Source organism: Bos taurus, chromosome 10 (genome assembly GCF_002263795.3).
Source record: "Bos taurus isolate L1 Dominette 01449 registration number 42190680 breed Hereford chromosome 10, ARS-UCD2.0, whole genome shotgun sequence".
NCBI lineage: Eukaryota > Metazoa > Chordata > Mammalia > Artiodactyla > Bovidae > Bos > Bos taurus.
Window position 1 is genome coordinate 76,186,092 of NC_037337.1, and position 24,701 is coordinate 76,210,792.

Below are 24,701 nucleotides of genomic sequence, written 5' to 3' on the forward strand. Positions count from 1 at the left end.
GGGTTCAGCCCATGGTTGGGGAACTAAGATCCCATGTGAAGTGAAGTAACTAAGCCTGTTCACCCCCACTACTGAAGCCCTAGAGTTCCAGAGCCCATGAGACACAACTAGAGTCCATTCACCACAAGGATCCTGGATACACAATGGAGATCCCTCATGTCGCAACTAAGACCTGACATAGCCAAGTAAATAAATACTTTTTTAAAAATAAGAGAAAAAAACAAGAAGTAATGCAGAGGGAGTTTTATATATATATAATATATATATTATATATATATATATATATGACTGAATCACTTGTCTGTATAGCAGAGACTAACTCAACATTGTAAATTAACCATGCTTCAATTAAAAAAATCTCCTTTCGTGTCAGAGAGGCATATGTTGGGGTGACATGTTCTGGTTTCCTTCATTCCATCATTAGGCTGTGGTGAATCCCTTTAGGGCCAACTCTCTCATCTTTGTTTCCAGTGCCCACTCCCACACCAGGCACACTGGAGGGGCTTATAAAAGAATGTGTTGTTAAAGCCACACACATCTGTTCATTTCTAATCCTCATGGACTAATCATGTAAACTCATCGGAAACACATTTCCCACTTTATTTCCTCAATCAGGCCTGCTTTTCTGAGGAAGGCAGCCTGTACCAGCTTGATCATCACATGGATGTCCTGCGGGAGCTGTGTGAGGAGCTGACTTCTCAGAAGAGTCAACAAGAAGTGAGGAGAGCGCTCAAAGATTACGAGCAGAAGATAGAGAGGCTTCGGAAATGTGCTTCCGAGATTCATATGACACTGCAGCCCACCTTGGGAGGCACATCGAAAAACAAGTTAGTGCCTCATGAGAATAGCTACATATGAGGGAGAAATAAGATAAAGCCTTTTGTGAAGGCACATGACACTGAACATTATTTATTCTCTCTTAGGCTTCATTTTTTTCTCCTGATACCTTAATATGCAATTTTGATTCCTTCCTAGGGGAACCACGGATGCATCTAAGAATGGAGGAGGGAATACCCTCAGCGAGGTGCCATCTGCAAAATCAGACAATCAGCCGTCAGCTGAAAAGGTGTTAAATCTGGATAATGTGTTTTAGAAGTAAACCCAATAAGAAAAAATACCAAGAGTACAATAATCCACTTCTCATTGAGTGTTGGTTTTAATTATCTGATTGTTTCTATCAGCTGAGAATTCTCACTTAAATAATGTAAGGAAGATTGCTTTTCAAAGAATTAGAATACAACAAACCAAAGCCAGGACAATCATACTTGATTGTCCCCTGAGGACACAAACAGTTCTTTCCAAAAGTGACCATTTTGAACCATTACGAATACATGCTGCCTATGTGCGTTACTTTTGAGAACACAAGAAGGTTGAGCTTAATCTGCACAGATGCTTCAGCATCAGAGATGAACTAGTTCATTTGTCATGTATTTTTTTTTTGTCATTTGTCTTTTTATCATTATAATGTCTTTTACTTTCTTTGGGAATTGGATTTTCTAAATTGTTGAGTTCTAGCTTAGTGGGGATTTGCTGTGAGTCTAGGCCACCAGTCAGAAGGTGTGGGGCAGGAATGAGGTGTACTTGTTTCAGAGGTCTGCTCCTATTGCTATGCTGTGCTTCTGTCTGCCCTTGACCATGGATGGCTATGTGGTCACAAGCAGAGACAATGCTTAGGGGTTGGGAGAACTCCTCTATCCTGCTGGCATACCAATTAGAAGGTGAGAATCAGCCTGATAAATCTCCTGTGTCCTACAGGAAGACCTGTCTCTGAGCTGAAGTGTGGGGTATAAAGAATCAGTGATATCCATTTGTATCACAAAACTGTTTATTTTTTCCAGGCTATTAAGTATATTGAAGATAGTATGTTTACTCTTTTGTGTATTTGCTTAGGCAATGGAATTGGTTCAGAATTTTCACCTGGAATCCAAGTTGAAGCTGCAACAGGAGGAAAGCATCATGGAGAAATATGAAAAGGGTCACAGTACCTCTATTGACAGTTTACTAGAGAGGTAAACTGTTTTTTAAAAAAAGATTTTTATTTGAAGTATAGTTGATTTACAGTATTGTGTTAGTTTCAGGGGTATGGAAAATGATTCAGCTATACATACATACATATATATGTATATATTCTTTTTCAGATTCTTTTCCCTTATAGGTTATTAAAAATATTGGTATAGTTCTCTGTGCTATACAGTAAATCCTTGCTGGTTATCTATTTTATGTACAGTATTGTGTATATGTTATGGAGAGGCAAACTCTTTTAAACAACTAGAAAATCCAGCAAAAATCTTTTATCAGTGCAGATACGGTGTACTTTAAAAAGTTTTTCTTTTCCTTTAGTCATAATTTTTGTCTGTAGTCCAATATCTTAAGCAGAAATTCCCTGGGCTTTCCTCATGGACAATTGACAGTAATTTAAAAAATTTGGGGGTCTAATTTAAAAACTCAAGTAACTTTGCATTTAATTTTTTTCCAGGTATGATACACACAAAGGCACTCTTGAACTTTACCTGCAAAACAGCATTGCCAGAATTACTTCTGATTTCTCTAGTGACAAGGAAAGGAGTAGTGTTTGTCTCCAGGACAAACTGACAGATCTACAGGTAAATACTGAAAATATAACTAGAGGAGTTTTATCTTTATTAGAAAATAATGTCACCGTAGGGTTTCCCTGGGGGTCCAGTGGTTAAGAATCTGCATGTCAGTGCAGGGGACATGGGTTCAATCCCTGGTCTGGGAAGATCCTACATGGGGCAGCTAAGCCTGTGTGCCACAACTGCTAAAGCCTGTGTGCTTAGAGTCTGTGCTCGACAACCATGAGAGAAACCACCCCAAGAGGAGAGTAGCTTGGTGCCCACAACTAGAGAAAGCCCATAGGCAGCAGTGAAAACCCAGGGCAGCCACAAAGAAATAATACATAAAAACAAATAAATCTTTTAAAAAAATCGTAAAAAATCTTTATTACAAAAGAAAATAATAGCACCCTAAGTATAGAAAATAAAGACACCCTAAGTATTACACCACCATTTTTGTTGAGGTCCCAGATGCTAGATGTTTCTGAAGAATGTTCTGTCACCCATTTTCAGAAAGACACCCCAACCCAGTGAAGAATTTGGTTTCAGGTCCTAATTTATTGCTTATGCTCTAATTTGATATTTTATCAGAAGTTTGGATTCTGTTTGGAATGGAGATGAAATTGGATGAAACAATATGTTTGAAGTTTATTTCAACCAATACACCTTCTGGTTTGCTCTAAAATTAAGGATATGTGAAAAATCAGCCACTCTGAATTTCTGTTTCAGCCAGCTATCACCTTACCTGAATTGTCACATTATCTGTTTGATGTTGGTCAGTAAGGAAGGGGCAGGTAGTGGAGAGAGTGTTCACAGTATGTGATGGGTGACCTTATGGAGAGCCTTCAGAGGAAGTATTGCATCTGACTCAGGAGCTGCAGAAAAAACAATTTATCTAGTGGTGGGCATACCAATTGTAAGTTCTACAAATAAACATCTTCCTTGGACTTCCCTGGTGGTCCACTGATTGAGAATTTGCCTGCCAATGCAGGGAGCATGGGTTCTGATCCTTGGTCTGAGAGGATTCCACATGCCACAGGGAAAATAAGCCCAAGCGCTGCAACTACTGAGTCCGTGTGCTGTAAATACTGAACCCTACTTGCCTTAGAGCCCACGCTCTGCATCAAGAGAAGCCGCTGCAGAGAGAAACCCATGCAATGCAACTACAGAGTAACCCCCCACTTGCTGCAACTAGAGAAAGCCTATGCACAGCAGTGAAGACCCAGTACAACCAAAAATTAATTAATTAATTTTTAAAAGTCTGTTTCTTATTTAGAAGATAATCGGCATTACTGTGCAGCACCCTTGTATGCTTGGAGGTACATTAGAGTGAACCCTTAGAGAAGGCATATCCAGTGGAGAAAAGGCCATGGGTGCTTCCTTCAATGCCTCTAATATTTTCTAGTTATCTTCCTTTTAAGATGCCAGTTCCTGAGTCACATTCTACCAAATGGCTCCTTTCTATTTTCTGTCTGAACAAGCAAAATTCATGTGTGAAAATCTCTGTTGTTCAAGTGATGAATTTAGTATGTTTTCATCACAATTAAGAAATCGCCTTTGAGACCTTATTCCTATGACTGAATAATAAGTTGATTAGAAAAACTGTACTAAATCCTTGGGGAAAGTGAAGGACAAATGATGCTGATGAACACTCAGATTTTATAGCAGTGCCTTCTTTTTTAAAAAATAGAACCAAGAGAAAGATTTGGAATAGTATAGAATTTTAGTACTCTTGCCTGGAAAATCCCATGGATGGAGGAGCCTGGTAGGCTGCAGTCCATGGGGTCGCTAAGAGTCGGACATGATTGAGCAACTTCACTTTCACTTTTCACTTTCATGCATTGGAGAAGGAAATGGCAACCCACTCTAGTGTTCTTGCCTGGAGAATCCCAGGGACAGGGGAGCCTGGTGGGCTGCCGTCTATGGGGTCGCACAGAGTCGGACACGACTGAAGTGACTTAGCAGTAGCAGTTAGATGTTTGATAATAAATCATAAATTAATTTTATTCACTTCTTATTTGACAGAAATGATTCTGTTTTGCTTCAGTTTTAGTTTAAGGAGAAAAATGATTATCTAGATAAAACTAGAATAGCTAATAGAATATCTGTCCTTCCTTCTCTGTGTGTCTTTCTGAGTTGTATTCTGTGTATCTCACTTCAGGAAGGGGATTTGGATTCTTTGAAAGTCATGTTGCTGATTCCCTTGACTTCTTTCAGTGGATCCTCTGAGAGCACATTAATGTAATTGTTCTCTGAAGGACAGTTTACTTGTAGATGGTTGGAAGATATCTTTTCAAATGTATTTTCACGTGAAACTTGAAGATGTGAAACTTGCTTGTGCCCACAGTTGTGAATGTTTCATTTTGTAAGAATAGAATAATTGTGCCTATTAACCCATTCATTAATCAATTATGTATTCCACACAGGTCTTAAAAAATGAAACTGATGCTTGCTGGAAAGAGTTTGAAATCACTTCATTGAAGTTAGAAGAGCTTGAGAGTGACATTAAGAAGCCTTTTATAGTTAAGGCAAGAGACAAATTAAAGGAGAAAGAAAGAGAGCTTCAGATGGCTCTTAAGTCCAGGTATCATTCTGGGATCTATTAACCATTCATTTACTAAATTTGCTGAATTTGTTAATGCTGTTTTAAGCAAGGTGAGTATTATATTTTGGAGAAGGAAATGGCAACCGACTCCAGTGTTCTTGCCTGAAGAATCCCAGGGACGGGGGAGCCTGGTGGGCTGCCATCTATGGGGTCGCACAGAGTCGGACACGACTGAAGCGACTTAGCAGCAGCAGTTAGCAGTATTATATTTACAAAGTATGTTATTTTATTGAATTGTCACAGCAGCCATAAGAGAAGCTGATGAGGAAACTGCTACTGAAGGAGGTTAAATCTTAAAACCGGGTTACACTAGCCAGAAACTTAAGTGGAACTTAAGTTTTGTTGAGTTCTAAAGGCTGAGCTTCCCACTGTCTCCCCTTGAGGCTGAATTTGGGCACATCACGCGACTTCTGGGCCTTGATTTCCTCATTTCTAGAATGAGAGTGCTATTGTTTTTTCTTTACATATTCCAGCACATCTACCCATTTGACATCAGATGAAACTGAGGCTCGGAATCTACATTCTACTGATTCAGATTCACAAATTTCAAATTATTAATTAGCTTAGTCTTTGAAGGCTATTATATTCTCAGTAGTCAAATAATTAGTATTCATATGAGTTTCTTTGTCACCAAGGCAAGGTTCAGTTACATCCAAGTATTTTATATGTCAAAAGGGAGGGAAAAGCTTAGTCTGTTTTACACCAGTTTTCTATCTAGTGCAGTGTCAGTTAAATTATCAAAAATACTTGGATATAGCAAATAGCTCATTTGCCATTGTGGATCACTGGGTTTGACTTTTAATGGGATGATCTATGCATTTGATTGTATGTATTTTCATCAAATAATTGTTTTCTGTTCTTGGTTAATAATGGCATTGATATGTTTTATAGGATAACTTTCTGCTGTGTTTTCCCCTAATGTCTGGCTTATTTTTCACTCAGAATGGAGTCTTTAGAGACTGTACTGAAGATGGTGTTACCCATGGAGAAGGAGTCACTGCTTCTCTGTGACACAGACCTGCTCCTCCGTGAAATGGCCATTCAGGAATTTCATCTCACTGATGCTGATGACATTTATCAAAACCTGAGGGTAAATATAAATTCTCACAGTATATTTATGGAATTATCAGTTCTTCAGAGACCTATATATGTTTATGGATTTTTATTAAACATCAGTAGTATTTCTTTCGAATATAAACCATGACAGAAAAACCTTCAATAATATAGACTTGTTATTTATTTCTCAACTCTTTAATTCCTCGCCAGTTCAGAAGTAGTTACCTTGGAGTAAATAAGAATGTATTTTCTTTGAATTAAAAATGAAGGCTTGCTAAGAGTTTGGGGGAGAATGGATACAGGTATGTGTATGGTTGAGTCCCTTCACTGGTCAGCTGAAACCGTCACAGCGTTATAAATCAGCTATATCCCAATACCAAATAAAAAGTTTTTAAATAAATGAAGGCTTGGTAATGAATGCCTTCTCCAGTGACTGAAATCCTAAATATCTGTATAGACTCATATACTTAAATTATCATATTCTGTAGTTTACTTATTCCCAGTCTCATCTTAAATTGAAAATATTTGCTTTATTTTTCAAATTATAAACAGGTGTCTCAGCAGATCAATCTGTAATTATTTTCCTTGCATCAATAATTTGATATACTTCTTTTCTTTTGGAGACCAAAACGTCAGGAAGGCTATCAGATAAGAAAACACCTGGGTCATTGGATCATATGTAATTAAAATGTTCCTGCTGTCAAAACTGTCAACCTTGGTTAAATTGAGAAGCAGTTTTCTAGATCAAACCTAGTGACATAATTCTGGGTTAGTTTCTGTTATACAGTCTGTCTTTCTTCTACCTCAGTCTTTCAGCTTTTCTTATTACTTTTATTTTAGAATATCCAAGATTCCGTAGTAAAACAGATTGAAACATGTAAGAATTTGGGACAGTCAGGCAACTTTGCATTAAAGGAATTGCACCCCCTTGACCTGCATGCAGCACAGAACATTATTTTGAAACACAGAACACAACTGGAAGAGATGAACCACAGAGTACAGAAGAGTAAAGATGCTCTCGAAGCTCTGGAAGATTTTTTGGCTTCTCTGAGAGCAGCTGAACTCTCTAGTGAGCTTCTTACAGACCATTCAGCCTCAGATTCACAGGGGGTACCGGCAAATACTTTGACGGTGGAAAATAAAGAGAGAGAAATTCATCGGATGAGAGACAAGGCCAGACATTTGGATGAGCATTTGAAGATGCTTGGTATAAGCATTAAAGACAGTGAACAGGGTGAAAACACTTCCTGTGAAAAACTTCTGGATGCTTTGTCCAAAAACTTATCTGAGACACGTTCTGGTGGGCAGGAGGAAGTCACTGAAGAAGACAAATTACTAGGGGCTTGTGTTTCTAAGAATGATGAACTCCTGAAAAATATTCAAGATGTGCACAATCAAATCAGTAAAATTGGCCTGAAGGATCCGACTGTTCCAGCAATAAAACAAAGGTAGGTATTTTTATCCATCTCCATGCAAGATGACATTTTTCTGTTGTTTTTTTTTTTTCCCCAAGTATCCATTAAGTGAAATAAATGCTTCCTATGTCTTTCAACTACTGTTCCATCCTCCTCTATTCAGGGTTCAGTGTTCTTTTTTGTAGACTTTTCAGACAAACTTCATTTTTGTTGATATTATGCCTTTACAAAGTGTTATGTAATTTTTTTCAATTTAATAGGGAAATAATTTTTTTCTTTAAAGTTTTCATTCTTCTGGACAAAGGAAGAGTGAAATAAGATACGTATAAGATCCATGAGTTGCTGAAAAGCCTCTTGACTGCTGTGTATTTATTATGGAGTTGTCTTGATGGGGAGAAGTCCTGGGAAACTACACACATTTGATGATAGACAAGTGGAAGATGCACAGGCCACCTTGGCCTGACTTCTTCTTCATTGCTTGGGGACTGAGTGGGAATGCAGGGGACTGAGTTTAATAGGTAAACTAAAGTTCGTGTTGAATTTGGAGCGTCTCCAAAGTCAGCTCCGTTGGCAGCTGCTATGAGTGCTGCTGCTCTAATTCTGGCATTCAGATCCTGAAAATGAAAATGTTAGCAAAAGCTAGCAAAAGAGTTACTTTGGTAGAGCTCCCCTCCCCCTTCTAAACCTCTCCCTTTTCCTGGCTTTTCTTCTGTCCACCTCTAATCCCTCAGGCTCAGTGCTCTCCCAGGGCTCTTTAGCTGATTAAGCTCTTCCCTCTGAAATCTCCCTGAGCTCTCGTCTCAATGAGACATCTGTTTCTGCAGTGCTCCAATTCTTAATAAGGCATGGAACTGATTTAGTTATTGATTGTTAATGCATTTACTATAGATTTATAAATAAATTAGTAATAAATATTAATTTATAAGTGAAAACTACATGTTGATAGATGGTAAGTTGCTTTAATTTTTAATTGAGTTATCAATAGAACAAGCCAGGCACTGTTTTAGGTCCTGGGGATATAGCAGTTAACAAAACAGACAAAAATTCTTGCCCTTTGTAGAGCTTATTATCTAGTGGAAAGAAGAAGATATACAGTATGTGTGCTGATGATAAAGGCTATGGGGAAAAGTTAAGCAGAGAAGGAGGAGGTGGTTGCAATTCAAAAGTGGTCATTAGGCAGTTTTACAGAGAAGGCTTTCACCATCTCTTGGAGCTTGCTCAAACTCATGTCCATCGAATTGGTGATGCCATCCAACCATCTCATCCTTTGTTGTCCCCTTCTCCTCCTACCTTCAATCTTTAGCAGCATCAGTCAGCTTTTCACATCAGGTGGCCAAAGTATTGGAACTTCAACTTCAGCATCGGTGCTTCCAGTGTATATTCAAGATTGATTTCCTTTAGAATTGACTGGTTTGACCTCCTTGCAATTCAAGGGACTCTCAAGAGTCCTCTCCAAACCACACTTCAAAAGCATCAATTCTTTGGTGCTCAGCTTTCTTTATGTCCAACTCTCACATCCATACGTGACTACTGGGAAAACCATAGCTTTAGCTATATGGACCTTGGCTGGCAAAGTAATGTCTCTAGGATTGCGTATGCATGTCGCAAAGTAATCCTGTCTATGTTTGTCATAGCTTTTCTTCCAAGGAGCAAGTGTCTTTTAATTTCATGGCTGCAGTCACTATCTGCGATGATTTTGGAGGGAAGTCAAGAGAATCCTGGAGGTCAAGTGAAAATGCCTTTCAATGAGGAGAAGCGATTAGCTGTGTCATATGCTGCCTACTGTTGAAGGAAGGAGATGATGGAGACTGGGACATGAGATTAGCAATGTGAAAGTTACTGGGTAGCTTGACAAGCAGTCTTGGAGGAATGAGCGCCTTATTGGAGTGGATTCAGTAGAGAACTGGAAGAGAGGAAGTAGAGATAGAGAGAGTATCTGATAAAAGCAATTTAGACCTAAGCAAATGGAGTTAGCCCTGCCAGGGTTAATTTTTACATTAAAACCCTTAGTTCAAATGACTCTTCTTTGTTTCCGGGGGCTTTTCGTACACATTTGCATTCCCCTTTCTTTTTACCCCCTCGTGCCCTGCCTGAGGGGTTTGCAGTGTTCTGCCACCTGTCTGTTTTCCTCTCTCCATATCATCCTTTCTATCCCACCCATGCACACATATTATTTCTTTTTTCTCATATGCATATATACACCCTTTATAAGTGTATTCATCACTGAGAAATGTTACTGCTCATGGTTTTGTATGTCTGTTCTATTTAAAACACAAACTAGTTCTGGAAATGCAGAACCTCCTGAACTCTGTCATAGGAATCTGTGATCTTGGCATAAATCTCATGAGGGCAAATTAAAGTTAGTGTGCTCCATGAATTACCCATATTTGTACTGAATCAAAATTGGCCAATATTGATACTTGGCAATTAAACTTTTCTCTCTCATGTTCAAGGAGAAAATCGTTAATCAGACTGGATAAGGACCTAGATGAATATGAAGAAGAGAAGAAACACTTGCAAGAAATGGTGAATTCTCTTCTGCAATTCAAAGATGGCAGAAACAAAGCCCTGAGTCAAAGGTGCCAGGACACAGCAGTCTTGTGGGAGAATGTAAAAACCTTGGTCACAGAATGGTAAGGAAAAAACATTCCTCCACCAGCTAAAATTTTAAAATAGAGAATAATAATAATAAAAAAAACCAAACCCCTCCCAAATCTGAAAGATTGTCTGTGGCACAGTTAACTTTTTGGAATTTGTATGTTAATAACACAGTCCCTTGGGCCTCAAGGAGAGGCCAACTTAAGAGTTTCACACTAAGCTCACTAGGCCAATGTCTGGGGCAAGACCTGGAATCCTAGGTTATAGGCAAATGAATTTAAAAGGTTATCTAAGAGACAGGACAAATATAGATAGTGTGTTTATAATCACTATTGCCCCATTTGTATTAGTTTTCTGTTGCTTCTGTAATAAATGGCCACAAATGTAGTAGCTTAAAGGCAGCATAAACTTATCGTACAGTCTGGGGGTTGGAAGACCTAAAATCAAGCTGCATTCCTTGCCGGAATCTCTAGGAGAGAATCCACTTCCTTGCCTATTCCCTTTTCTGGAGGCCGCCTGTTATCTTCCTTGGCTTGTGTCCCCTTCCATTTTTAAGGCCAGCAGAGGAGCATCTTCAGATCTCAATCTCTTTCATCTCTGCTTTTGTTATCACATCTTCTTCTGACTCTGACCCTCCTGTCTCCTTCTTATAAGGGCCTTGTCATTATGCTGCACCCATTCAGATAATCCAGGAAAATGTCCCTATTTTAAGTTCCTTAATTTAGTCACATCTGCAGAGTTCCTTTTGCTATGTATATAAGGTGTTCGCAGGATCCAGGGATGAGGACGTCGATGTCTTTGGGAGTTGGGGGCATTATTCTACCACACCTCTACTTGATTGACAGGTGTTGTCAGTCAATTACCACCATCTTTCCTACAGAGCCTGGACAAGGCTCAGAGTTTTCTTAATTTTGTAGCAGTCAGTACTCACCAATCCTGGTTGGCAGTGCAGCTGGACAGTCTTCATCCTTATCTTCTCCCTTTACTTTCTGCCTGAGGGTGGGAGTAGCTGGGAGGGCTGACCATTCCAGGGACCATACCACTCAAGCCAAGGGTTCCAGTTGGGTTAGGAGGTGGGAGAGACTAGTAGGAGATTCGTGAGCAAGAAGAGAGAGAAGACAAGGTGGTCTTAACCCCGTCCTTTTCAGCAGAGGTTCTGACCGCTCTTGTCGGCTCCCTCTTTGACTCAGGGCACTTTCCCTCTCTCCTCTGGAGGCCAGGTGGCACATCTGTTATTGGAAAGGTTAGTCTCCAGGTGCCTCAGCTCCCTTGTGGTCTCCCTTAACTCTACCCTCAGTGCTTCTTCCGCCACAGAACTCCATCTGAGTATACCTTCTGCTTCCGGCTAGAACCTGAGTATACAGTATTCAAGATGAAGCCGTCTGTGGTGTTTGATCTAGTCCACTCTTAGATTTTACAGAGGAAAGAAGTGAGGTCCACAGAGCCTGAAGTAACTTATGTAAGGTCACATGACTAATTTTACCCAGCCATAAATAGAAACCAGCTGTCTTTTAACTGCCGCATCGTCTATTCTACTTAAGTTTTTTTTTTTTTTAATGGCTAAAATCTATAATGAGTTGAAATAGACATAATTGAATTGTATTGAATTAACACTGAAACAATATCCAAAAATAATGCTAAAGAGGCTCATTTTCCAAGATATTTTTTAGTTAATGATGAAATCGAGGTGCTGATTCCTTAAGGTTATGAATCCTGTGTTTCTGTCTAGAGCTTACATCTGGTAACTTTTTAATATTGACCTGGTGAAAATAGTAATCCAGTCCTTATTTAGGCCATCCATTTGTCAAATAATTACATATACCATCATTTTTGGGTTAAATTGTAAAACAATATTATAAACCTTGTCTAGAGGAAAAATCCTTCTATAATTTATTAGGTTATTTTTATAGCATACAACAAAGAGAAAGAATGGTTTTGTAACTTTCAGAAATTTAGCTGTGTTATTTTTTTCATAGCCTTGACCAATGTGAAAGAGTTTTGGAGCTCTTAAAACAGTATCAGAATTTTAAAAGTGTCCTGACAACATTGATTCAAAAAGAAGAGAATGTCCTCTCCGTCCAGGCTTCCTACATGGGAAAGGAGAACTTGAAGAAAAGGATAGCAGAGGTGAGTCCAGATTCCAAAGGAAACTTTACACAGTGGCCTCGATTGCAAGCCTGACAATAGAGAGAAGGTTATCAGTGGAATCATTTTCAAAATGTAGTTTAGAAGTAGTTATTAGTGACTCTGTTTTACCAGGTATACAAGAATTTATTGAATTTATCCCCAGGGCTTGAAAAAATGTTGGTCACCAAGTTAATACTGGGTTGCATCTGTTTGGGTTTTGATATTGGTGGTATGGTTTGCTTGGAGTCTGAGCTTGCCTTTGCTGAAAGGTTGGAACAGTCTGTGCACTGACTTTCCACCTAAGAAGAACCTGACTTCACCACAGACTTAAGAGAAAGAGGGTACTAGGAAAATCCCTAAAATCAGTTCTTAGTGGATAAAGAAAAAATTATCTTTTTATTTCTTTGTTTTCTGTAAAGATGTGTGAGCTTATCTCCAAGTTGCTCCATCTGTATTCATAGCCTTGCCAATCACAACTTTATAGTCTAGGAAGAATTACACTTTTGGACACTAGATGTCATTATTTTCTATGATTTTATGTGGTTATCAACCAGAGTGGCAGAAGAATGGAATACTTAGAAAAGAATATGTTACACTGTATTCTTATACTCCAGAAAATTACACCTCCTCTTGGTTTTCTGAGTACTGTATACTAAAGTGCTGTCAGAGTGTCAGAGGCATGTGTGAAATATCACCTACTTGATACACCTGGCTGTTAGAAGGCAATTTTATTAAACTTTCCAATGACTGAGAGCAACATTAATGAAGCTTATATACAGACATACTTTGTTTTATTAGACTTTGCTTTATTGTGTCTTTTACAAATTTGAAGTTTGCGGCAACCCTTTGTCAAGCAAGTCTATTGATACCATTTTTCCAACAGCATTTTCTCTTTGTGTCCCTGTGTCACATTTTGGTAATTCTCGCAGTATTTCAAACCCTTCACCAGCAGAGGTTATGGTTTGCTAAAGGTTCAGAGAATGGTCAGAGTTTTTTTTAGCAGTGAAGTATTTTTAAATTAAGGTATGTACGTTGTTTAAGACATAATGCTATTGCACACTTCATGGACTGCAGTGTAATGTAAACAAAATTTTTATTTTTTTATTTATTTATTTTTTTTAACAAAATTTTTAAATGTATCTGGAAACTAAAATATTCACGTGACTTGTGTTTTTGCAATACTTCCCTTACTTCCATGGTCTGGACCCAAACCTGCAATGTCTCTGAGGTATGCCTGTTGACCAGATTCTTACGGACAATTTAGTCTTTGCCTAAAACACGTCCCAGTTCATACAGCTACTTTTCTACTCTGCCCTAGCGCATTTTCCAGCCTGCGCTCTTGTTTCAGGATCCAGGTCTCTGCCTTAGATACTCACAGATCCTGAGTCCCTGCCTTTCGAACTGACCAGAGAGCAAATCCCTCTTGACTTGCAGCTATTCTTGTTTTGTGCCAGGCCCACTGTGATGGCGTAACCTTACCCACCCCCCGACCCCCCACGCCCGGCTTGGCTGGACAGGTTAGCAACTTTCTCTGTAAACAAAGAAATAAAGTAAGGATAGGGGTTAAATAACTTTCCAAAGATTATATGGCTAATAAGTGATAGAATTATTATTTAAGCTCAGCCTGTCTGACTACAAAGTTTGTGTTTCAACCATAATATTGTCTTACCTGAAGACGTATTTGAAATGTGAATTGTAGAAGTAAAAAATGGCTAGCTTTATACCTCTTTCTCAAATCTAAATATTTACTCACAAGAATATCTTGAAATTAATGAAACAACTGATTATATTTAAGAAATGTATAAATGTCCAGGTTTTTACTATTAGATTGAGAATCTTATATCTAGCATGGTATTTTTGTATATTTGCTGAAATAATATATCATTTTGCATGGGAGATATAGAAGTACACTTGTGTTTAATCATTTTCTCTAATGCTTTTTTTTTTTTTTAACCTGTCTGGAAAAAGCAAATTGTGGTACCAGCTGTTAATGTAACTCTCTGTTAATTTTGTGATGACTTAGGTATGGTCTTGAGAAACAATCAACTTCTGGCATATGTATTTTCATGATACTTTGCACCAGTGGCTGAAATATGATACCACTGAGAACTTTTATCCTTAAGAACCATAGAAACCTGGATGTTTATCTAGGGTATGGTGCTGAATTTCCACTCTCTTTAATGAAAGGCAGAAGTGCAAAAGTAAGACTAGAAGGCTAGAATGTCGGGGGACTATTAAAGTCTGGGAAATGTCAGGGGGTATCTGGTTTCCTTTATTTACTCCTTCCATTCATTATAGGACAAAACCTGCAGCTCCTGTCAATACTAGAGGTGTCCTCTCCTGCTCTTGCTTTTCTCATCACCCACCAGTAGCTTGCATCAGTGTAACAACAAAGCTCTTTGAATGTAATAAAGAACAAGATACATACATATATATGTATATTCATATATATATATTTCCATTTATTTGAACAAGTGTCCTGAATGGGTAGAAAAAAAAACACCAGAGTCTACTTCTCTGCTCTGCCAAAGTATGAGTGAACTTCAGGTCAGGAGACAGAGACAGCCCAATTTTGTTTTTTATTTAAAACATTTAAGTAAATTTCGTTTTTTAAATTGAACTTTTAATGTGAGATAATTGTAGATTCACATACAGTTATAAGACATACTACAGAGAGACCCTGTGTACCCTTTACTCAGTTTCCTCTGTAGTAATGTCTGGTGTAACTATAGTACAATATTGTAGTCAGGTTGCAGACAATGATGCAATCAAGAGAAAGAACACTTCCATCACCACATGATACCTGGTGTGGTCATCTTATAGCCCTACCATTTCCCTCTTGCTCCCACCTCCTCACAACCACTGGTATGTTCTTCATTTCTGTACTTTTGTCATTGCAAAAAGTGTTATATAAATGAAATCATACAGTGCATAACCTTTGAGTGAAAGTTGCTCAGTCATGTCTGACTCTGCAACCCCATGGACTATATAGTCCATGGCATTCTCCAGGCCAGAATAATGGAGTGGGTAGCCTTTCTCTTCTCCAGGGTATCTTCCCAACCCAGGGATTGAACCCAGGTCTCCCACATTATAGGCAGATTCTTTACCAGGTGAGCCACAAGGGAAGCCCAAGAATACTGGAGTGGGTGAAAGTGAAGTCGCTCAGTCGTGTCCGACTCTTTGCAACCCGTGGACTATAGCCTACTAGGCTCCTCTGTCCATGGGATTCTCCAGGCAAGGATACTGCCTAGTATGCTTTATACCTAAAGCATAACCTTTAGGGATTGGTTATTTTCATTCAGCATAATTTTCTGGACATTCATCCAGGCTCTTCCATGCATTGATAGTTTGTTCTCTTTTCTTGCTGGGTAGGATTCCATGGTATGAATGTACCACAGACGGTTTAATGGTCTTCTGGACATCTGGATTGTTTCTAGTTTTGGGCTGTTATAAATAAAGCTGCTATAAATATTGGTATACGGTGTGTGTGTGTGTTGTCTTTTTATTTGTCAGGGATAAATGGCCTGGAGTATAGTTGCTGGGTTGTATGTTAATTTTTCAAACTGTTTTCCAGAGTGGCTGTACCATTTTACATTCCCACCAGCAATGTATGAGGGATCCAGTTTCTGCACATCTTTGCCAGCATTAGATGTCTTTTTGTTTTATTCATTCTGATACACATGTAGTGGTATCGCTCTGTGGTTTTCATTGGCATTTTCCTAATTGTTAGTGGTATCGATCAGCTTTTCTTGTGCTTATTTGCCATCTGAATGTCATCTTTGCAGAAATCTCTTTTCATACCTTTTGCTCATTTTCTAATTAGATTTTTTTTTTTTTACTGTCAAGTTTTGAGAGAGATACACACACACACACACACACACACACATATATATATATATATACACACATACATACACACACACACATTCTACACACTGGTCATTTGTCAGATATATGGTTTGCAAATATTTTCTCCCAAACTGTAGCTTGCCTTTTCATCTCCCTAACAGGGTCTTTGCAAAGAAAAGATTAAAATTTTGGTAAAGGTTGGTTTATTGGTTTTTCCTTTCATAGATTGTACTTTTGGTGTCAAAGTCTCAGAATTGTTTGCCTGGCACAAGATCCCGAAGATTTTCTCTTATTTCTTTTTTAAAAGTTTTATGGTGTTATGATTGACATTTAAGTTCATCATCCATTTTGAATCAGTTTTTGTATAAGGGATGAAATTTGGGTCAAGGTTCCTGTTTTTGTTTGTAAATGTCCAGTTGCTCCAGCACCATATGTTGAAAAGATTCCTATTTCTCCCTTAAATTGCTTTTTCATCTTAGTGAGAAATCAGTTATTTGTTGGCTTCACTTTGATCTATTGATCTGTGTATCTGTCCCTCTGCCAATTGATATAATCTTTATTACTGTACCTACATGATAAGTTTTAAAATCAAGTAAACTTCCCCCTTTCTTCTTCTTTTTTTCAAATGTCTTAGCTATTATAGTTCCTTTATTATTCCATATACATTTTAGAATAATCCTGTCTATATCTACAAAAAATGCTGCTAGGATTTGGTAATAATTGTATTAAACTTGTCCATCGGTTTCAGGAAAATTGATATTTTTGCTATGTTGTCTTCTGATCCATGAACTTAGTATGTGTCTGCATTTATCTAGACCTTCTTTGATTTTTTTAATTGGTATTTTATAGTTTTCGGCATATAATCACTATATATGTTTTGTTAGATTTACACCTATTTTGAGTAATTGTGGATGGTATTATGTTAAAAATTTTAGTGTCCATGTATCCATTGTTAGTATAAAGAAACACAGTAGATTTAAAAATTTTTTTCAGAGTCTTTTCCATTATAGGTTATTGTAAGATGCTGAGTATAGTTCCCTGTGCTGTGCAGTAGGACCTTGTTGGTTATCTAGTGGTTATGCTATATAGCAGTGTGTATCTGCGAATCCCTGACTCTTAACTTATCCCTCCCTGTTCCCCTTCCCCTTTGGTGACCCTAAGTTTGTTCACTATGTCTATGAGTCTGTTTCTATCTTGTACATAAGTTCATTTGTATCATTTTTTTTTAGATTCCGCATACAAGTAATATCATGAGATTTGTCTTTCTGTTTGGCTAACTTCACTTATAGGATAATTTCTAGGTCCATCTTGTTGCTGCAAATGGCATTATTTCATTTTTTATGGCTGAGTAATATTCCATTGTATATAGGTACCACATCTTCTTAATCCATTCCTCTGTTGATGGACATTTAGGCTGCTTCTATGTCTTGGCTATTGTAAATAGTGCTGCAATGAATATTGGGATACATGTATCCTTTTGAATTCGAGTTTTCTCTGAATATTGTGCATGTCTTTTTCCCTGAGTTTTGGATTTTTTCCCTTTTTTTCTTTTTTAAATTATGAAAGTATTACACATTTACAGGAGACTTGGAAAATACAAAACAAAGTTACATACAGTTTCACTATATATTACAACTGAGAAATGTACTCTATTTTTATATGTTTATCTTGTATCCTGTGACCTTCCTGAACCAACATATCAGTCCTAGGGTTGTTTTTGTAGATTCCTTGGGCTCTCTGACATAGATAATCATTTTGTCCACAAATAAAGACAATTTCATGGCACCCAAGATAGAGGCTTCCTTGTTACTGGTTGAGGGTGGGCATTCTCACTTTCTACAAGGTCTCCACTGCTACCTCCCTGAATCCTCCTTACAGCTCCCTATGTAGCCATCTCTGACATCATGAGTGTGTGTGTGTGTGTATGTCACTGCTCAGCAGGAATGAAAGTCTGAGCTCTACTTGGCCTTCTTTTTCCTGGCTGGGGGAGAGTGGGGCTCCTGTTACTACCTGGAGATGGTGGTGATCTAGGCTCTACACTTAAGCTTTGCTGGTACAGGACGGGGTTAGGGCCACGTGTTCTCTAAGGTTTTTTGCTCCAGCGATATTTCCTAAAAGTTTTCTGTTTTACTGTGTTGTCCTATTCCTGGTTCTTTGGCTGAAGAGAAGAGGCTTTTCTTGGTCTGTACACGTGGATATTGCCAGGTTCTGACTTCTCCAGCACACACTCTGGGATATGCAAGGGAAAAGGAAAATTCAGGGAACTGATCACCAGGCTGGCTTCAGGAGCTGATACCCCCAGCCATGCTCCCTCCTTGAGCGCCTCACTTTTTAGTTTTCTTAAGTCTGTTTTGTAGGTAGTGTCCAGGGTTTTTAGTTGTACTTAATGGAAATAAGGAAAATTATGTTCACTGCATATTCCCAGAAATGGAAGTCGTATCCCCCATAGGGATATAATTTTTAGTTTTTTATTTATGAGAAATCACTATTTTCAAGTTTTATATAATCATTAAAAATGCTTGTGTAAGATTAGTAAATTGAGTGGAAACATTAGAATTGCATTACTCAACACTCAAATTTTATTTTGTAGTTTAAAATCGTTGGCCTTTTGATAGTGTTTCACTTTCTATGTTAGAAATGATATGGGAGTTAAAATCATGAAAGATTAAACTAGAAGTCATGTTATTGATGTTTTAGAGCTTTGTCTGTTTTAATCAGATGAGCACTTAGGTTCTTCAAAATTACAAAAACGGTTCCTGTTGAAGCAGTCTAGGAGCTGTCATTTTTCATACCACTGAATAGAGGTGACTTTTTTGATAGAATATAATTTCATTTGACTAGAAACATAGTTTTAGACTATTATAAATATTTCATCATGCAGAGTGGGACAAGGAATTTGGCTGTAGGATTATTATTAAACCAGAAGTTTAGGATTCTAAGAATTTCTTGTTGAGAAAGTGGAACAATGTCTTACCAGTTTGTGTCAGTATATCAAAATATGTTTCATATCACTTTTACAGATTGAAGTTGTTAAAGAAGAATTTAATGAACACTTAGAAGTTGTAGACAAGATTAACCAGATCTGCAAAAATCTGCAGTTTCATCTGAATAAAATGAGAACCTTTGAAGAGCCTCCTTTTGAGAAAGAAGCTAATATTATTGTGGATAGATGGCTTGATGTAAGTGATAATTTGATTGACTAGAAATTCTGCTTTATAACAATTAAATTGATCTTTTCGTTTGCATCTTTAATGTTGTTATCTAATTATAAAATTCAAAAGTGCTTATTATAAAAAAATGTTCAAATAATATAAAATTTATGACTTAGGATTTAACTTTACCCCAGAGTTAGGTACTACTAAGAAACGGGTCCATACTCTTTTAGATCTACAAGTACATACTCAACTTATTTAAAATAAACTAGTTAATATATTACTCATCCATGTAAGTTATTGATGTTCAGCTTTGTATTTATTTACTAATTTTTGGTTGAGTAGTAATGATATTTCATGAATTACAAAATAAGAATTTGTATATTTTGAACTGGATTTTTGAAAGCTTCTTTTATTATTGTGGTTTAGAAATGAGAAAGACTATTTCTTTCAGTTGTTTATAAACTGCACCAAATCAGCTAAGTTATTTTTGTAGAATAATGAAACTATGGTATATTAAAGCAAAATTTTTGTTGATAAATAAAGCAAATAATTTAGCAAGTAAAGGTAATCTAAAATTTTATCTTAAAGTTGTGTTTGAAACAGTCGTTCTTATACTTTTCACCATTCAATGTATTATTTTTATTTTTAAATTGTGGTAGATAAATGAGAAGACAGAGGACTACTATGAAAATCTTGGTCGAGCTCTAGCTTTATGGGACAAACTTTTTGACTTAAAAAATGGAATTGATGAGTGGACTGAAAAGGTCCTTCAAAAATTGGAATTACATCAACTGACTGAAGAGGAAAGAGAAAAACTGAAGGTAATTGAACAGAAATAGAACATATGTCCTTATTATAGACATTGGCATTTTATTATCAAGTTTGCTTTCTTGAAGACGGATAGAGAAATCACAAAGAAACCCTTCATTTCTTTCATTGTTCCTCGAGGGAGACCTGAATTCCATTGTCTTCTTTGTGGTAGTCCAGGAAGATGTTAGCAGGTGTTAATGTGGGTTCACAGACAACCTGGAGGTTCATAGATAAAAGTGACCTCGGGGATGGGTCAAGTGTGTGGCAGCCTGAAGCAGGATCTTAGTTCTCTGGGAATGAACCTGTGCTATAGTAGTGAGAGCGCTGTATCTTAACTACTAGACCACCAGCAATTAGTGACTAGAAGCTACGCTCTGGCTCTTGTGTTTTTTGGAAAAGAATTTCAACAAGGAGACATAAAATAGTGAAACAGGTAGCTGTCTCTTTATTAAGAGAAAAGTTTTTATGAATAGGCACTTGGATGGGCTCAGAGGAAGAGAGGAAGAGAGTTGTGCAGTTATATGTGGTTCAATGTAATATAAAAATGTATGTATGCATGCATGATGACTTTACAGTATACCAAGTCTGATGCTTCAAATCTTTTTTTCTCTAATTTTGGTCCCTTTATTCACTTTTAAGTTCACATATCCATTTTTATACTTTTGGAAAATACTTTCCAAATGTGTTATTGCCAAAGTGTTTCACTCATAAGTTATAACATATGCCTGACTCATGAAGACACTTAGTTTTGTATCTCCCAGGACTCTGTCAAAAATCAAGTGATTTGGGAAAATTCAAAGCTCTTTTAGTTGCTAAATATTTTCAGTACCAATCACGGGTACCAGAAAATAAGGTATAAAATAAAAATATATTTTCTATTGGCATTGTGTGTTTTAGGAAGAGTTACAAGTCCATGAACAAAAACCTTCAGAATTTTCTAAAAGAGTGGCTAAAATACAATTCCTGCTTCAAAGCAGTGAAATACCTCTTGAATTACAGGTAAGAGAATTTTTGTTTAAAAGTTGCAGTTAAAAATGCTCTCTATCCTCTATAGTAATATTTATAAACCAGAATTCTAAAACTTAAAATAAAAACAGGGTCATTATTTGATTCACCTTTATTCATGCCCAACCAAATTTTTAACAGTCAGCATAATTTATTATATTTGTTCCAATTTAGAATGAGTAATTTTTTACATTGTTTTATTCTCAATTCACTTATTTCACGGACCTCTTGTGTGGAAGGGGAGATGTTACTGTGCTCCCATGAAAAGTAACAAGGGTTTCCTCATAAGTGTTCTTGGGCATAGGATGGAGTCATATGGCTCAATGATTCCAGGTTTATTAGTTGCTAGACAGGGAAACAGAGAGATTGCCCCAACTGGGATTTTCTGTTGTATGGAGAGATTTGTTAGACTTTTACTTAAATAAAAATGCAAAAATGCTTGAACATGAGCTCTGGAGTCAAACTTTCTGGGGGAAGGCCTTGCTCTGCCACCTGCCAACTTTGTGGTCTTGGGCAAGTTGCTTATCCTTCTCAAGCCTGAATTTTGTATATAAAATACTTACCATGATTCTGTGTACATAATAAACAGTAAATGCTGGCTACTTACTTTTTTATATATGTTTTAATATTAGTTTCCAATGAGCACCATGAGATAGTACCTCAACTGGTATGCTAAATAAAACTTGTTTCAAGGGGAAGAATTCAGTTACTCTCTTAGAAAAAAATTAGAATGTCAATTTCAGTTTTCCATGTTACTCTTTTTTTTTAACAGCAGTATTTAAACTGTTGTATCATCATGCAGAACAAGGAAAAAATCAGAAAGAGAGAGGTGATTTCACATTGAAATGAACAAAGTTTCAACTCATTCTTCAGCAATGTAGTTGTCTTAAAATCTAGTTAAATCAAATCCGTGACAGTACTTCATATGTTTCATAATTTCAGGTGATGGAGTCTTCTATTTTGAACAAGATAGAACGTGTGAAAATGTGTTTAATGGGAGGATCCCACTGTGGTGCAATCAGCGGCAGCACAGCTGAGCTAAGGGAAGATCTTGACCAGGCCAAGACCCAGATTGGAATGACTGAGTCTCTCTTAAATGCCTTGTCGCCTTCCGACAGCTTGGAGATCTTCACTAAACTCGAGGTACTTCCTGGTTGCTTCTCTTCTGTGGCTCAGATTTATTTTCACACTTATTTCTGGTAGTCTTATCCTTTTGAAATTAATACAAATAATTACTTTAAAAAAAATGAAAGCCTGGGGAGAAAAGTCAGAAAAACAATTTATGTATGTTTCACCTTTTAATTGGAGAAGGAAATGGCAACCCTCTCCACTGTTCTTGCCTGAAGAATACCATGGACAGAGGACCCTGGTGGGCTACAGTCCATATTAAATATCAAATAATTATTGCCCACAAAGGAATTAAAAGGTGAGTGAGTTAGTGAAAGTTGCTAAGTTGTGCCTGACTCTCTGATCCCATGGACTGTAGTTCACCAGGGTCCTCTCTCCATTGAATTCTTCAGGCAAGAACACTGGAGTGGGTTGCCATTTCCTTCTCTAGTTAAAAGGTGAAACTGTAAAATACATTTATTGGGCCTTCCCTGGTGGCTCAGATGGTAAAGAATCTGACTGCAATGTGGGAGACCTGGGTTCCATCCCTAGGTTGGGAAGATCCCCTGGAGAAGGGAATGGCTTCCTGTCTGGAGAATCCCATGGACAGAGGAGCCTGGTAGGCTATAGGTCATGGGGTCACGAAAGTCAGACTCAACTGAATGACTAAGCACATACATTTATTATCTAAGAGAAAGCAGATCCACCCAGTAAAAAATTATCTAGGTTTTAATAGAAACAATGGATACCTAATATTCTGTGTGTAAACTGAGCCCATTTTAAGTACTGGTTGTTTGTTTGTTTATATATTTAGGAGATTCAACAACAAATTCTACAGCAGAAGCACAGTATGATATTACTTGAGAATCAAATAGGTTGTCTGACTCCTGAACTCTCTGAATTAAAAAAGCAATATGAAAGTGTCAGTGATTTATTTAATACCAAAAAAAGTGTTTTGCAAGATCACTTTTCTAAGTTACTGAATGGTGAGTGCAATGCTTCCTTACTATTCCTGGGAATATTGAAAAGTGAATAGGTACTGTGAACACAAGGGCTAATTAATCTAAGCTTCACTTAGAGATGATGGTTGCACAGAGCCTATTTAAGGAAATAATATTCAGATAAATCTTTTGGGAGCAAACACTCACTGATGTATGTCTATTATAAAAGACATGCCTTTTGTTCAAGTCCCAGATCTTTATTTCATGAAGGAGAGGCACCTGGGTCCTAGCGTTTGACCTGCTCACTGTGGTCAGAGTCTGGGGACATGCCTGTGAGCGGGCTGCCCCTGTAGGTTTCTGTGTGGGTCTTGTATGATTGGAAAGGAGGTTTGGTATAGAAAATATGCCACAATTACTGTGTAGGTTCTTTTAACCCTCAAAATTAGGTTTTAGTTTATTATCATTTCACAGTGACTTGTATGTATGGCATGGGGAGCAAGTTTCAGAATCTCTTAATTTAACAAGGTAGGTGATGTCATCTTTGAATAAATACAGCTTCCTTTGTTTTTTCCTACAGATCAGTGCAAGAACTTTAATGACTGGTTTGGCAGCATTAAAATGAACCTTAAGGAGTGTTTTGAACCATCAGAAACAAAGAAGTGTGTGGAACAAAAACTACAAAAACTTTCTGTAAGAAGACATATATAAATTTCATTCAAAATTTATCAAAATTAAAATACTGGAGGCAGAACTGTATATAAGTAGATAAGATAATAGTTATTTTGACTTAGTAATTTCCCTACATAAAGGTAATATTTACCAAAAAAATCTGACTTTTTCTCAAATATTTTAATACACTGCTGATGGGAGTGGAGTGGAAGGTAGCCTGAGATAAGAGGCATTAATAGGGCATTTAAAATGTGTATGGCACCCTCAATTCTTGATCACTTTATGGTAGATTATCAAGTATTTTAGGTGATAAGGTATGCTCTCCAGCTTATTGATGGCATTAAATGTTCTCAGTATATTTCTTGCTTTGATGATAACCATTCTTTATCGACAGAATCATTTTTCTTCTGCTTTTTTCATTTAGAGTTCTTTTTTCTTTTCTTTAAATTTGCTCATTCCATGGGTCTCAGCAATTGATACTCAAACCTTGAAACCCAGACATTGAAATAAAATTCTGATTTGACAAAGTTAAGTAGAAAATAGGCTGCCTGGTTTTACATATTGGTTGCCAGAAAGGCTCAAATATTTAGGAGAAGTTGAACAGAATGTGGCTTTCCCGATCTGACTCCCACTGACCCACACGGTGGCATCATTTTGCTTGATGTGATTCCCGGAAAGTCAGATGCAAACGCCAATGTGCACACACAGTCTAGAACTAATATAAATCATCTTTTGATCATTTGCCATTGGAGTTAGCCGTATCTCCTAGCTCTTCTTTTACAGAGGAAGTT

The 24,701-nt window shown here is 37.3% G+C and overlaps 1 protein-coding gene across 17 annotated transcripts in view; it reads left to right on the top strand.

Annotated features, from left to right (window-relative positions):
• SYNE2 (spectrin repeat containing nuclear envelope protein 2) overlaps positions 1–24,701 on the top strand; it is a 323,751-nt gene that overhangs the window by 122,953 nt on the left and 176,097 nt on the right. For 12 of the 17 annotated variants that reach the window (XM_059890586.1, XM_024997770.2, XM_010809508.4 and 9 more), the window contains 15 exons: positions 616–827; positions 976–1,066; positions 1,891–2,009; positions 2,477–2,603; positions 5,000–5,157; positions 6,121–6,268; positions 7,075–7,682; positions 10,103–10,282; positions 12,224–12,374; positions 19,244–19,402; positions 20,038–20,199; positions 21,086–21,187; positions 22,136–22,336; positions 23,115–23,286; positions 23,819–23,931. In XM_059890586.1, the coding sequence (XP_059746569.1) occupies positions 616–827; positions 976–1,066; positions 1,891–2,009; positions 2,477–2,603; positions 5,000–5,157; positions 6,121–6,268; positions 7,075–7,682; positions 10,103–10,282; positions 12,224–12,374; positions 19,244–19,402; positions 20,038–20,199; positions 21,086–21,187; positions 22,136–22,336; positions 23,115–23,286; positions 23,819–23,931 (2,703 nt within the window). The other 5 variants (XM_059890590.1, XM_024997774.2, XM_024997775.2 and 2 more) reach the window with 5 other exon arrangements.